Source organism: Puma concolor, chromosome A2 (genome assembly GCF_028749965.1).
Source record: "Puma concolor isolate L17-30 chromosome A2, mPumCon1.1.hap2, whole genome shotgun sequence".
Lineage (NCBI taxonomy): Eukaryota > Metazoa > Chordata > Mammalia > Carnivora > Felidae > Puma > Puma concolor.
Window position 1 is genome coordinate 162,024,009 of NC_141668.1, and position 13,984 is coordinate 162,037,992.

At 62.1% G+C, this 13,984-nt stretch overlaps 1 protein-coding gene across 3 annotated transcripts in view; it reads left to right on the forward strand.

The window, feature by feature from the left end:
* Positions 1–13,984, forward strand: part of ADGRL1 (adhesion G protein-coupled receptor L1) — a 44,562-nt gene that overhangs the window by 23,549 nt on the left and 7,029 nt on the right. The window contains exons 4-17 of one of the 3 annotated variants that reach the window (XM_086698875.1): positions 5,402–5,486; positions 6,646–7,446; positions 8,250–8,564; positions 9,272–9,375; positions 9,686–9,871; positions 10,184–10,222; positions 10,415–10,598; positions 10,771–10,893; positions 11,424–11,638; positions 11,934–12,104; positions 12,554–12,763; positions 12,859–13,079; positions 13,261–13,327; positions 13,763–13,854. In XM_086698875.1, the coding sequence (XP_086555001.1) occupies positions 5,402–5,486; positions 6,646–7,446; positions 8,250–8,564; positions 9,272–9,375; positions 9,686–9,871; positions 10,184–10,222; positions 10,415–10,598; positions 10,771–10,893; positions 11,424–11,638; positions 11,934–12,104; positions 12,554–12,763; positions 12,859–13,079; positions 13,261–13,327; positions 13,763–13,854 (2,813 nt within the window). The remainder of the gene's footprint in view (positions 1–5,401; positions 5,487–6,645; positions 7,447–8,249; positions 8,565–9,271; positions 9,376–9,685; positions 9,872–10,183; positions 10,223–10,414; positions 10,599–10,770; positions 10,894–11,423; positions 11,639–11,933; positions 12,105–12,553; positions 12,764–12,858; positions 13,080–13,260; positions 13,328–13,762; positions 13,855–13,984) is intronic. The other 2 variants (XM_086698874.1, XM_086698873.1) reach the window with 2 other exon arrangements.

Sequence of the window (13,984 nt, forward strand, 5' to 3'; positions counted from 1 at the left end):
CAGCTACTGTCTCTTGGTTAGTTTGCCCATTACCATGGTAGCACTTCCTGTCTGCAAGGGAAGTGCTGCCATGTTGGACTAGAGTGGCCCCCCCCCAGGAAGCCTGAGGAGGGTGATCTGGGGAGCCAGGGGCCTGGCTTTCTTGCCTCTGGCCAAAGGGAGCAAACAAAGACAGGGTCTCTCCTCCTCAGCGCTCTGCTCTTAACATGGCCCTTCTTTCCTGCCCTCGCTCTCCCTTCCCTTCTCCCCATCATCCATTCCCCTCCTCTCCCTGCCAGCTTCATGTAGCCAACCTGGAGGTAGGGCCTCCGGGCAGATGGGGGAGGAGGCAGGGCCACCAGAGTGTCAGAGAGTGGGGGGCAGGGGCAGGGGAGCAGGAGGCCCTGTGACTCTCCCTCCTCTGCCCTCCCACCCCAGCCGTCCCCCTCAACCTTTGATTTCTCCTCGCAGGTGATGGCGTACAGGCCGGGGGAAACAGGATCACCTATGTGCTTCCATAACCTTCTTTTACTCCTCACCCTTTCCTTTCAGCAACGGAGGCCTCCAGCCGCCACCTGAGGGGGACGCCCATCTGATCTTTGAAGCCTCCCCACAGCACTGGGGACACTGCCCATCCACCCCCGTGGCTGGGGCAGCAGGGAAGGAAGGCGGGAGGCTGGGAGCATTGCACAGCAGGGAAATCAGGCTGGGTTTGCAGCTCAGCCTGGTTCTTGGATTTTCTGACTCTGAAACTTGAGCACATGACTTAACTTCTCTGAGCTGCGGCCAAAGGAGGCGAGAGTCCAGGAGACGGTCGGTGTGTGTGAAACGCCTGACCTGAGGCTGGCCGCAGAGCTGGCTCCCTGTGGCAGCTGCGGGTGTAAACTCCCCCAGGGCAGAGGCTTCGTCTTCATGCCCCAGCGCCCAGACCCGAGCCTGGTTCAGGACGTGCTCAGCAAGGGTTCGGGTGCCCTTCCGAGCCAGCTTAGCCTGCACCTTTGTCTGTGATGGCGGGAGGGGCCCCTTCCCAGGGATGCGGCCAGCAGTAGACAGAATGTGGGTGAAGCGCCTCGTGCGCCCCGCACCATAGGTGTCAGAGAAACGGTGCCCGCTTCTGCCAGCTGCTCCGTGGCCTCAGTTGTGTCGTTTCGCTTCACTGAGCCTCAGCTTCCCCATCCGCAGACAGGGCTCTTGAAAAACTACCTGGGAAGTTCCTAGCACGGCTCCTGGCACTTAGTCACTTACCAAGTGCTAGGTACTTGGCAGTCCTGGCTTTTGTCGTGGCTACTTGTAGCGATTTTTGCCGGTCAACATTACTGCCGTTGGTAATCAAAACCAAAAGTAATGACTGGTGACGAACACAACTCCTCCTGAGGTAGGTGAGATAAAGGGCAGGAAAAGAGGACCTTGATCCAAGTCGAGTCCAAAGCAAGTGCACGCCACGTGGGTGAAGAAGCAGGAGAAAAGTTACGCGGCATAGGGAGGAAAGAGGCCTACGGGCCTCCTGAAGCTGACCGCCCCCCGGCCCCCGAGGGTGGGCCAGGGGGCACGGCCCACGGAGACCTGGATGGCCCAAGCATGGGCAGCTCCGGTCCGGGGGAGAGAGCTAGCCTGAGCCCCGGGGGAGGCAGGACGCGCAGTGAATGTGTCTGGGACACGTGGGGCCGTGTGTGCCCTCGACAGGCAGGACCCAGGGGTGTGGGGGTGTAGCTCCTGGTTCCAGAAGAAGCGGGGACTGCAGTTAACAAGGTGAGGGTAGCTAGGCCAGAGAACAGGAAGGCGGGCACTCACTCGTCCCGCGATGTTCCTGTTCGCTGAGCACTTCCTGTGTGCCAGGCCCTGGATGAGGCGCTGGGAAGGAAGCCAAACACTCCCCTGGGGACTCCCTGCTTGTGCCTGTAGAGAGGCGGCAGGGGAGCAAGGCCCCGGCCAGAAGTTCCTGAGGGGCCAGGGACACGGAGCCTGAAGGGGGAGCAGCCTGGGCAGCCATGTGGCCCTGGGCTTCAGAGGCTGGGGTGACCCCAGTGCTGGTGCGGGCGAGTCAGGGGTGGGTATAGGGGCCACCGTGGGGAGGGGGCAGTGGGTGTGTGGGACTCCCCCCCCCCCCCACCACACACACACACACACACACACACACACACACACAAACACACACACATCCAGACAGGCCCGACTAACGCTGGATTTGCCTTGCAGCTGAGCACATTCTAACCGTGCCCCTTCCTCCCCTAGGTGCGCCCGCCCACCGGGCAGCAGACAGGGAGCTCCTGGCTCCCGGGCCCCCGGGGGTGGGGGGGCTGGGCAGACAAACGGAGCCACAGGCTTGCCCCGGGGGAGCTGGGGAGCGTGGGAGCGTGTCTGTGCCCCCACCTGCTGTCTGTGATGTTCCCCCACCCCAGCCTCTTCCTTCTCTGCCTCTGTCTCCCCCACCCGGCTCTCCGAGGCCCAGGGGCTCTGCCTGTCTGCCTCTCCGTCACTCTGTGTTCCACTCTGCCGCCCTCTCTCTCTGTGTTGGCTTCTTCTGGGTTGCGAGGGCTTGGGGGAGCTCGGCTGGACTCTAGCGCGGCCTAGCGCGGCCGGCACAGAAAGGGAAGGAGCTCAGCATGCTCTCTCAGCTGGGGGCGCCCAGGCCCCTGGAGGCACTGAACCCCCTCCCCCTGGGCCCCTGGTTCTAGCAGGAGGGCAGCAGGCAGGGTGTGAGGGGACCCGTGTGGCTCTTCCCCACCCCCTCGCCCCTGGTGCTCCCCTAACCAGAGCCTACCTTCCAGCTGAAGCTACCCCCTCCCCGACCCCCACTGCACCGAGGGTGCTCCCACCCATCTGAGGGCTCCGTCCACCTGCCTGTTTGTACACACACCCCCCCCCCCCCGTGTCTCTCTTGGTCTCTGTCCTCGCGTGTCTCCCCCTCCCTGTGACTGTCTCCCCCGACACCCTCCCCAGAGGAAGGGACTTGGGGGCGGGGGCTGAGCTGATGCTACGTTTCGGGGTTGGGGAACCAGGATGAGGAAAGAAAGGAAAAGGGGGCATGTTGCCAGATAAGAAACGAAAGCAATTTAATCTTTTTTTTTCTCTTTTTTTTTCTTGCACATTTTTTTTCAATTTGTTTTCTCTCTCTCTTCCGATGCTTAAAGTAGAAGTGGAGCAGAAAGGTAAACGCACTGTTACCAATGCTAACCCCTAACTCACACTTTGTTCTTACCTGTGCCATACTTATGTGACCCGCCCTCCCCTCTCAGCCCCTTCTTCTCCCCACCCCCCACCCCGGGTGTCCTGCCGGTGGGGCCAGCCCTGGTGCCGCCACGGGCGACTCCACCCTCCAGACACCCGAGGAAGCTCCTCTCTGAGCACGGGCAGGACCTTCTGTCTCTCTCTCTCTGTCTTTCTCTCTCTGCCTCTTTTTCTCTCTTTCTTCTCCCTGTCCCTCCTCCCTCGTCCCAGCCCTTGCAGGGGGGACCTGCCTTCTCTCACACTTATTTTGCCTCCTTCAGGAGAAGTGTGTAAGCATCCAGGGCGGGAGGGGAGGGAGGGACCCCCTTGTCTGGCTCCCAGCTGGGGGCACAGTGCACCGGGTCTCTCTCCTTTTCTTCCTGCCCCAACTTTTGTAACACGTGTCTGGCTCAGGGGAGGCGGGATGGAGGGGACACCTTTGTTTTCCTTTGGGGGAGCAGATTCCTTCTATCTCTCGGGCTCCTGGTGGCATAAGTTCCTTCTGGTTTGGCGTTTCCAAGGCCCAGAGCTGTTTTGGAGCACGGAGCACCAGTTTCCCCCACCCCCAACCCCCATCCTTGACCAGCCGGGGGCCCAGCCCTGGGGAGGGATGTCAGCTGTCCCCAGCCCTGGGAGGGCAGTCTGCCAAATTGGGGGGGAAGGGGTGGGGGTGGGCCTCGCTGTGGGGGGAGCGCGGGGTGGGGGAACGTTTTCTCTGGTTCTGAAACACTTGCAAAGCTGCAGTCAGGGTTTCTTCTGGGCTGTTTTGGTTAGAGGACCAGGGAGAGGGGGGTTGGGGGAGGTACAGGCCTGGTCTGGGGACTTCCGTGAGCACCGTAATTTCTTGCAGGGTTAACCTTCAGCAGGGGAAGGGGAAAACTCCAAGGTGGGGTGGAGCTCTCTGGCCTTTGGTGTTGGGGGGGGCAGGGGGGGCACACTGCCGCCGAAGAACTTCGAGGGTGGGTGGGATATTGGAGATGGCCCAGCACTCCCCTGAATTTTGGGGGGAAATGACAGCTTTGAGGTTGGCCACGGGCGAGCCATCCTTTCGGGGTCACTTTTTGCCTTGAAATTACGGTGGTCTGTGGAGCATCCCTTTGAGGAAGGTGGGGCGGGGTCCCTCCGAGCTGCTCCCCTCCCCCTGCCCTCCCCCACCTCAGAGAGGCCTGGGCAGCCAGCCCAGGCCCCCGACCCTCACTGCCCCGCCACTCTCTCCCTCTCTCTCCCTGAGACACTCTTCTTACAGGCCCGGTGGTGGTTTGGACCCTGCAGCCCTGGATCTTTTCTCTTCGGGGGGGGGGGGGGGCTGGGGGGGAAGGGGGGAGGGAAGAGGAGGTGTTGGGAGCTTGGTGCTGGGGAGGGGTCCTTGCTGTCAAAGGCCCCAGGCAGACCCTTCCTCATCTTCTCCCCCTTCCCCGGGGTAACCTCTAACCACGTTTTCCTCCTCCACACCCTTCTGACCAGGTCAGGCTCTGAGGCCTCCCACCGCCCCCCCCCCCCCCCACAGACACATCTGCTCAGGGGCCACAGAGCTGGCAGGGGTCCTGGCTTGGGGAGAGGGGAGACCTGGGCACAGAGGAAAAAGCTGGAGGCCAGGTGTGCGGGACACAGGGCGCAGGCCAACCCCTCAGGGCACTGGGGACAAGGAGATGGTGGAGCCCTAGGGCGCAAGCCAGGATCCCTCTGGTCCCTGCTGACGTCTGTGTCCCAGGCTCCCCTCCCCCTCCTAAAACAGGGTGTGCTCCTGGCTGCTTTGTGCCCGGGGACCCTCGGGCCAAGCCGTCCCTGATGCTGTGAAGGGAGGGCTGGACATCCCCCCACCCAAGCCTGGTGAAGAGGCTGGACGTGGGGGAGTGAGGAGTGGTGCCTGTCCAAGACCCTCTTGCCACCGGGGCTGCCCCCCAAGCCCGCACCAGGTCCCAGCCCTCCCTGTTCCCCCTGGGGCCAGCTGCTTTGGTGACAGGCCAAGCAGGAGCAGAGAATTCACTGCAAACCCTCACCCTGGCCTGTGTGTGGGTTCGGCCAGCAGGGAGGTGAGAGGGAGGCCCGGCCATCCTGGAGGGAGGGGCGTCTGGACATCCCCACTCCTGAGTCCAGACCCCTACCGGGTCGGTGAGGGGAGGCTAGGAGTAGGTGGCACCGGGGTGTGACGGGGCAAGGGTGGGCAGGCCAGCGGCGGCCAACGAGATGCAGTTGAGGTTTTCCTCCTTTTCAGGGAATGGGGGGGTGGGGCGGGGCCCCCCACCTTTCTGACATCAGCGGTGCCTTGGTCCCTCCTCCCGAGCCGGGGATGGTCGCAGGTAAATCGGGGTCCGGGGCAGGGGAGGGGGCGGGCCGGCTGGGGCGGGCTGGGTCTTTATCCTAGCTCCTGGTTCCCTCCCTTGCCCCCTCTGAGCTGGACCTGGGACTGCCCCCCCGAGGGACCCTCAGTCGGGCCCGGGCCTTGGAGTGAATTCTCTGCTCACCCCTCTCTCCTCGCCAGCACTAACCCTTTCTTCCCAGGTGGTCTCCAGCGTGCCTCCCTTGGAGCCAGGACCTCGCCGAGGCCCCCCCACCTTGTCTCTCTTCCCTCCACGCAGCTCTCCTTTCCCCCCCCCAACTCTCCCGGGAAGCCCCCTCCTTTCCCATGTCCCCCAACCTCCCCCACCCCTGTGCACCAGTGTCAGTGTCTGCTGCTGAACAAACCCCACGAGAGACCTTGCCGGCTGGGGGCAGGGCGGGGCACCATCAGGGAGGGGCTGGATTTTTCCAAAAACCCTTCCTCACCTGCTGATTTCGTGGGTACTGGGTGGGGGGTGGGGGCACAGGCTGCATCGGGAACCCTGGGTGCCTCCTCCACCCTGGAATAGGGGGGCACTCCTGACACCCACTGTGGGTACGGAAACATCACTCTACCTTGCGATTTTTGTGGGGGGTTGGGGGAGAGGGGAGAAAGAGTTAAAAAAAAAAAAAATCTGTCCTGGTGTGGTTGGTGAAGGATGGGACCCTCGACCCATAGCTCTTCCGTAGGGGGCTGTGACAATGGTAAAGGAGCAGGGCACTGAGTCCCTGGAGCCTCAAAGCCACCAGTGGCTGCAGTGAGGAGATCTTTCCGCCCCCACTTAAGGCACACGAAGACGACTCTGGGAGGGCTCTTGCCAAACCCTTTATCCCCAGCCTGTGGGGTCTCTAGCAGCCAGGGAAGGAGAGGGGTACCACCACCCCACACACTAACCCTGCTCTTAATGGCCTCCAGGGTTGACCTCTCCAGGGAGAGGGGCAGCTGGGCAGGGCAGGGGTCCCAGCCCGGAAACCCCCTTCCCATCACCAGCCCTACCAAGCAACCGTGACTGCAGCAGCAGGAGGGGACAGCCTGGCTACCCCAGGCCGAGTGACCAACTTGCCTCTCTCTCTCCCCCTCCCTCGCCTCTGCGCCTCCTCTCCCCATGTCTTCCCTGCCCTCCCATCCGCCCGGCCCAGTCTTCGTGTGCCCAGGGACCCTGCAGAAGGTGTTGGAGCCCACCTCCACTCACGAGTCGGAACACCAGTCTGGCGCCTGGTGCAAGGACCCGCTGCAGGCGGGCGACCGTATCTACGTCATGCCCTGGATCCCCTACCGCACGGACACGCTGACCGAGTACGCCTCGTGGGAGGACTACGTGGCCGCGCGCCACACCACCACCTACCGCCTGCCCAACCGCGTGGACGGCACGGGCTTCGTGGTCTACGACGGCGCCGTCTTCTACAACAAGGAGCGCACGCGCAATATCGTCAAGTACGACCTGCGCACGCGCATCAAGAGCGGGGAGACGGTCATCAACACGGCCAACTACCACGACACCTCGCCCTACCGCTGGGGGGGCAAGACCGACATCGACCTAGCTGTGGACGAGAACGGGCTGTGGGTCATTTACGCCACCGAGGGCAACAACGGGCGCCTGGTGGTGAGCCAGCTCAACCCCTACACGCTGCGTTTCGAGGGCACGTGGGAGACCGGCTACGACAAGCGCTCGGCGTCCAACGCCTTCATGGTGTGCGGGGTCCTGTACGTGCTGCGCTCCGTGTACGTGGACGACGACAGCGAGGCGGCGGGCAACCGCGTGGACTACGCCTTCAACACCAACGCCAACCGCGAGGAGCCCGTGAGCCTGGCCTTCCCCAACCCCTACCAGTTCGTCTCCTCCGTGGACTACAACCCTCGCGACAACCAGCTTTACGTCTGGAACAACTATTTTGTGGTGCGCTACAGCTTGGAGTTCGGGCCGCCCGACCCCAGTGCGGGTAGGCTTGGCTGCCCTGGGCTCTGCCTCCTTGGTTGCTTGGCGTGGGGTGGGGGTATACTGCGTGCTGACAGCGGGGAGGTCAAAGCCAAATAGCGCGGGACAGAGGCTGGTCTCAGCCTCTCAGGTCGTCGTCACGGCTTATGGGGCGGGGATCGTTCCTGCCTTTTTACGTAAGGTGCAGAAACTGAAGCACTGGGAGGGTAGTAGGGGCGTGCTTACTTCTCTGCCGGTCTATATCCAGGGCTCTGAGCCCCTAACCACTAAGTCACCCCCCCCCCCCGGCCTGGCCCAGGGGCCTGGGCACTTTGGGCCCAAAATCTTAGGTGAAAGCCTGGGGTCAGTAAAGACGCCAGGACTGAGTGTCCCTGGGCAATCTCATTTTGCTCTCTCAGCTGCCCTCAGCCAGCTCTGAGCAGCCCCAGGGAGCCCCATCTAATCCAACCTCATTGGCAAAATGGGGATCTGAGGCCTCCACCAGGATTCGGCCAGGTCACAGAGGCCGGAGAGGGGAACGGGGATGGCAGGTGGCTGTGTTGTGACATCCTCTTCCTGGCCTGTGCTCTCTGGTTGCTCTCTCACACCTCAGGGTACACTCAAGTGGATTTTTACTGCCTTTTGATGTTTCTGGTGGTCTTGGGGGTAGAGAGAGGCCAGGGGAAATCTCCCAGACCCAGTGGGGACCAAGACATCCTCCCACTTTAGGGAACATGCTAGAATGCCAGAGACCCCGTGCCTGGGCACACCACGGCAGGATCCTGGGCACAGGGGTGACTCTGCCTTGGATACCCTCTTCGCTTCCAGGCCCAGCCACTTCCCCACCTGTCAGCACGACCACCACAGCCCGACCCACACCCCTCACCAGCACGGCCTCGCCTGCAGCCACCACCCCGCTCCGCCGGGTGCCCCTCACCACACACCCTGTGGGTGCCATCAACCAGCTGGGACCTGACCTGCCTCCAGCCACAGCCCCAGCTCCCAGCACCCGGCGGCCCCCAGCCCCCAACCTGCACGTGTCCCCAGAGCTCTTCTGTGAACCTAGAGAGGTGCGGCGGGTCCAGTGGCCGGCCACCCAGCAGGGCATGCTGGTGGAGAGGCCCTGCCCCAAGGGGACCCGAGGTGAGTACAGAGGCTGCGGCCGCCTCACTGTGGCTGGCCTGGGGAGTGGCCAAATCTGGTCTGGCCGGGGAAGGGGTCGGGAACGTGTCCGCCACTCAGCTTGGCCCAGGCACACTCCCTTGTTCACGTTCCACGCCCAAGCATGGGCTTTCTGAGGACAGGGGTCATGCCTGACCTCTGCAGCTGTGCTCTCAGGGCACAGGAGCAGCTCAGTGAGTCCCCCTGCCCTGTCCCCTCTTGCAGTGCCGGGCAGACCGTGAAGGGAGCCCACAGGAGGTGACTTGGGCCCTGGAGCAGCCAGTAGCAGCAGCACAGAGAGCAGCTCGAGTGCCCTGTGGCGGGGGGGGGGGGGGGGGGGGGGGTAGGGGGGGGAGGCAGGACCCCGTGCTCCAAGTGGAGCGATCCAAGGGGAGGGTCTGAAGAGGCTTCAGGGAGAGGGAGGGCTTCCAAGATGGACTTTGCTAGAAAGTTCCATTTCTGGTGGGCAAAGATGGAAGGAGGAGGAAGCAAGAGGGGGAGCTGAGAAGTGAGGGGTGGCTTACGTCACCTCAGAGTGATGTCTCTCTTGACTGTCCGGCCCTCTTCATGTCTGGTCTTCCGTGTTTCCTTCACCTGCTTGTTCTCCTCTGTTATCTCTTTTCCCTGCTGTGGCCCCTTCTCCTCTCCTTCCCTGTGGCTCCCTTCTCTGTTCCTGTCTGTCCCTGCAGGAATTGCCTCCTTCCAGTGTCTACCAGCCCTGGGGCTCTGGAACCCCCGGGGCCCTGACCTCAGCAACTGCACCTCCCCCTGGGTCAACCAGGTGGCCCAGAAGGTACCAGCAGCAGCTGCCCCTTCCAGACTGGCACATTTGCTTGCACACTGGGCCCTGGGTGGCCGGGCACAAGGCGCACTGGGGGCAGTAGAGCAATTGGGGAGACAAATAGGCCGGCAGGTCTGGGAGCCAGGACTGTGTGGGGTCCCCTCCCTGGCCTACTGCGGGAACAGAGACGGATGGGGAGGGCAAAGAGGCGAGAGAGAGAGGGAGGAGAGGGGCCAAGCAGGCTGGGCATGTTAAAAGGGAACATGCGGGAAGCAGGATGGTCTCTGAGGTAGCCGGGGGCCCCTACTCCCACCTCACACAGATCAAGAGTGGGGAGAATGCAGCCAACATTGCCAGTGAGCTAGCCCGTCACACCCGAGGCTCCATCTATGCGGGTGACGTGTCCTCCTCCGTGAAGCTGATGGAGCAGCTGCTGGATATTCTGGACGCCCAGCTGCAGGCCTTGCGGCCCATTGAGCGCGAGTCAGCTGGCAAGAACTACAACAAGGTGGGGCGTGGCAGTGGGGCCAACAGGGTGGGGGCAGTGCCCTGAGGGTTCAAGAAGTGCCAGCCTGGTACCTCCACGCTGGACTGCCACCCATGGTGGTCAGAGAGGACCGGTCCTAGGCATGTTGGATCTTCCTCTCGAGTTGCCCTGGATGGTCCTTAGGGTTGGGGGTCCCTTAGGAATAGGTCTTGCTCATGGCCCAGCCCTGGGTCGGTAACAGCTGCGGAAGAGCAACCTATCTGGGGCCTGGACGTGTCAGCCTGGGGGGCTGGGCGGGGAGGGAAATGACAGCACCTCTCTCTCTTTTCCCAGATGCACAAGCGGGAGAGAACCTGCAAAGACTACATCAAGGTGAGGCCCAGAGGGCTCCTGCTGGCCAAGGCCGAGCAGCAGGGGAGGGAGAGCTGGTGAGACAGCCCTCATGGCTTCTGGGCACGCCCCAGGCAGCACTGGGGCGGGAGGCTGAGAGAAGGGATGCAGCGCCCAGCCCAAGGAACTGGAGGACGTGGGGGGAATCACAATGCCACCCCCTCGCCTGTGTAGGCTGTGGTAGAGACTGTGGACAACCTGCTGCGGCCAGAGGCTCTGGAATCCTGGAAGGACATGAACGCTACGGAGCAGGTGCACACAGCCACCATGCTCTTGGATGTCCTGGAGGAGGGTGCCTTCCTGCTGGCCGACAATGTCAGGGAGCCCGCCCGCTTCCTGGCTGCCAAGCAGAATGTGGGTGAGTGCTGCAGTCATGACCAGGGCAAGTTCAGGTGCAAATCTTGAACTGTGAGGGCTGCAGCCCAGAGACCACGGGGGATGCCCTGGCCTTGGGCCTCTTGCCATAGCTGGGCCTCTGGACTGGGGATAGACCGCAACCACATCTGTCCTGCCATCCCCTGTCCCCACAGTCCTGGAGGTGACAGTCCTCAACACCGAGGGCCAAGTGCAGGAGCTGGTGTTCCCCCAGGAGTACCCAAGCGAGAACTCCATCCAGCTGTCCGCCAATACCATCAAGCAGAACAGCCGCAACGGTCAGTGCCCAAACCCTGGGCTGGCATCCCTGCTTCACTGGCAAAAAACATCAGTTCTTAAATTTTAGTGGTTTTGAAGAATCCGAGAAAAGTGTGGGACCCGCAACACACAAGACTGTCCTATATTCAGGCTAGCATAATATTTCAGGGGATTCGTGGAGTCCTCCCTCCCGCCCCCCCACCCCACCCCAAAGCCCCACAGCACAGGAACTTTGCAGTCTGCCGGGCTCACTCCTGTGTAAAAGCAGTCTACTCTCATAACTCAGGGAGGTCTGTCCCATTTGAGACTAAGGCTCAGAGAATGGGGATTTCCTCAAGGTAACACAGCAAATGAGGTGGGGCTGGGGACACGGCCCTGTCATTTGGAACCGTTTACAACTAACTGAACAATGGTACACAGAAGGGCTCCCCAAGCCCCCCTCACCTGGGCCACAGCCTGGCTCCGGAAGTCCTGCTGGCCAGTGTGGCTTGGGGGGGGGGGGTGCGGGCCGAGGACTGATGGCTCGCCCTGCCATGCCCATCGTCCCCAGGTGTGGTCAAAGTCGTTTTCATCCTCTACAACAACCTGGGTCTCTTCCTGTCCACCGAGAACGCCACAGTGAAGCTGGCAGGTGAAGCAGGTACAGGTGGCCCAGGCGGCGCCTCCCTGGTGGTGAATTCGCAGGTCATCGCGGCGTCCATCAACAAGGAGTCCAGTCGAGTCTTTCTCATGGACCCTGTCATCTTCACCGTGGCCCACCTGGAGGTGAGCTGAGGCATCCCCCTCCCTCTGTGGGGGTCCCACCACCTTCCATGTTCCCAGCCTGCATATTCTCCCCACTATGTGTTCACCCACCCCAAGAACAAGTTACGATCCCTTTCTGGGACGCCGGTCCCCCGGCCTCCATCTCAACAGCTTGGGCCATTTGTCCCCAGAGACCCCAGACCGTCACCTGGAGCCCCGGCCCCTTTTCTCATGTTTGTCACCATCCCGGGAGCTGGGTGTGGGGGCCGGAACGGGATTCCCTGGACCTGACTTCCCGGCCGCCACCACACGACAGGCCAAGAACCACTTCAATGCTAACTGCTCCTTCTGGAACTACTCGGAGCGTTCCATGCTGGGCTACTGGTCAACCCAGGGCTGCCGCCTGGTGGAGTCCAACAAGACCCACACCACGTGTGCCTGCAGCCACCTCACCAACTTCGCCGTGCTGATGGCCCACCACGAGATCGTAAGCTGGCTGGCGCTCCGCTCCTCTGGGCAGGCCCACCTGCTCTCCTGGCCTTGCATGGCAGAGAGAGCACTGCATGGACAGTGCAGGGAAGGCCAGCTTCGTGGGCATGTGGGCAGGAGGGGGGCCACCAGTCTTGCCTGGGGCATGAGGCCATATGTCTGGTTCTTTCTGGTCACGGTCCCACCTTCTCCCTTCTCTGGAGAAGCAAGTCGGTGTCACCTTCATCATCTCTCCACAAGCCTTCCAGAGCATGAGGAAGCGAGCGTGCCAGCCGCAGAAGGGTGGGGGCCGGCGAGCCGGCCAGGGGGCAGAAGGCCAGATGGGCAGCACTGGTGGTGCCCGTGACCTATGGCCTTGCTCGCCACTAGTACCTGGCTGAGCCCAGAGTGAGCCTGGCTACACGAAGGCCACAGGTGCTGAGTGCCCCCCCCCCCCCAATCCCCCAGTACCAGGGCCGCATCAATGAGCTGCTGTTGTCGGTCATCACCTGGGTGGGCATCGTGATCTCCCTCGTCTGCCTGGCCATCTGTATCTCTACCTTCTGCTTCTTGCGGGGGCTGCAGACCGACCGCAACACCATCCACAAGAACCTGTGCATCAACCTCTTCCTGGCTGAGCTGCTCTTCCTGGTCGGGATCGACAAGACTCAGTATGAGGTGGGCTGGGGCTCAGGGACAGAGGCAGGCGGGAGGAGAGGTGGCGCCGGCCCGGGTGGCTCCTCACCTGTGGTCCCCGTCCCCGCTGCCCCCAGATCGCCTGCCCCATCTTCGCTGGCTTGCTGCACTACTTCTTCCTGGCCGCCTTCTCCTGGCTGTGCCTGGAGGGTGTGCACCTCTATCTGCTGCTGGTGGAAGTGTTTGAGAGCGAGTACTCCCGTACCAAGTACTACTACTTGGGGGGCTACTGCTTCCCGGCACTGGTGGTGGGCATCGCGGCTGCCATCGACTACCGCAGCTATGGCACCGAGAAGGCGTGAGTGTTCCTCCTCCCACCCCCCACCCCCAAGTCTTTCCTCCTGCCTGGCTCTCTGCTCAGCAGTACTTCTTAGGCCAGGACCCTCAGGGCACTGGCCTCCCTCCTCCTGAGATCTAAGGCCAGGAGGGGGGGAGGGCTTTCCCGCCTCTTGTCTACCCCAGCCCCACTTCCTTTATAGCTGCTGGCTCCGAGTGGACAATTATTTCATCTGGAGCTTCATCGGGCCAGTCTCCTTTGTTATCGTGGTAAGTAGGAAGGTGGTACCCGCCAGTACCACGTCTCCGTTCTTCATGCAAGCTAGCCTTGACCCCTGAGCACCCCCCACTCCCCCCGAGCCTTGGGAGGGCTGGTTTGACCACCATCGAAACCGAGCAGCCAACCAAGAGGACAAGAGCATAGCAGGTCCGTAAAGCTCCAGCACCGAGGCCCATCCATCCAGGCACTGTGATTTGAGCCCCTGCCTGTGTCAGGTGTGGGCCCTGTCCTCCCAGCAGCAGGAGCCACATTAACAGTTGTTACCAGTCAGCAGACCCCTGAGCACAGGTACATTGGCAGAGGCAGCCCTGAAGGAGGAGGGTTGAGACTAAGACTTGGCCAGGAGCTCACAATGGGAGGTGGAGGGACCCCTAGCCTAGCCAGTACCACGTGTAGCCTAGCCCCTCCCCTTGTCCCACCCCCAGGTGAACCTGGTGTTCCTCATGGTGACCCTGCACAAGATGATCCGGAGCTCATCTGTGCTCAAGCCCGACTCCAGTCGCCTCGACAACATTAAGTGAGCAACCCTTCTGCACACCCCTGCCCCTGATGTCTCCATACTGGGCCTGGCCTCTCCCGGGGCTTCCTAAAATGTGGTGCTCTCACTTTCAGTACCACACGATGTCAGTTTAAGGACAAATGTGGTG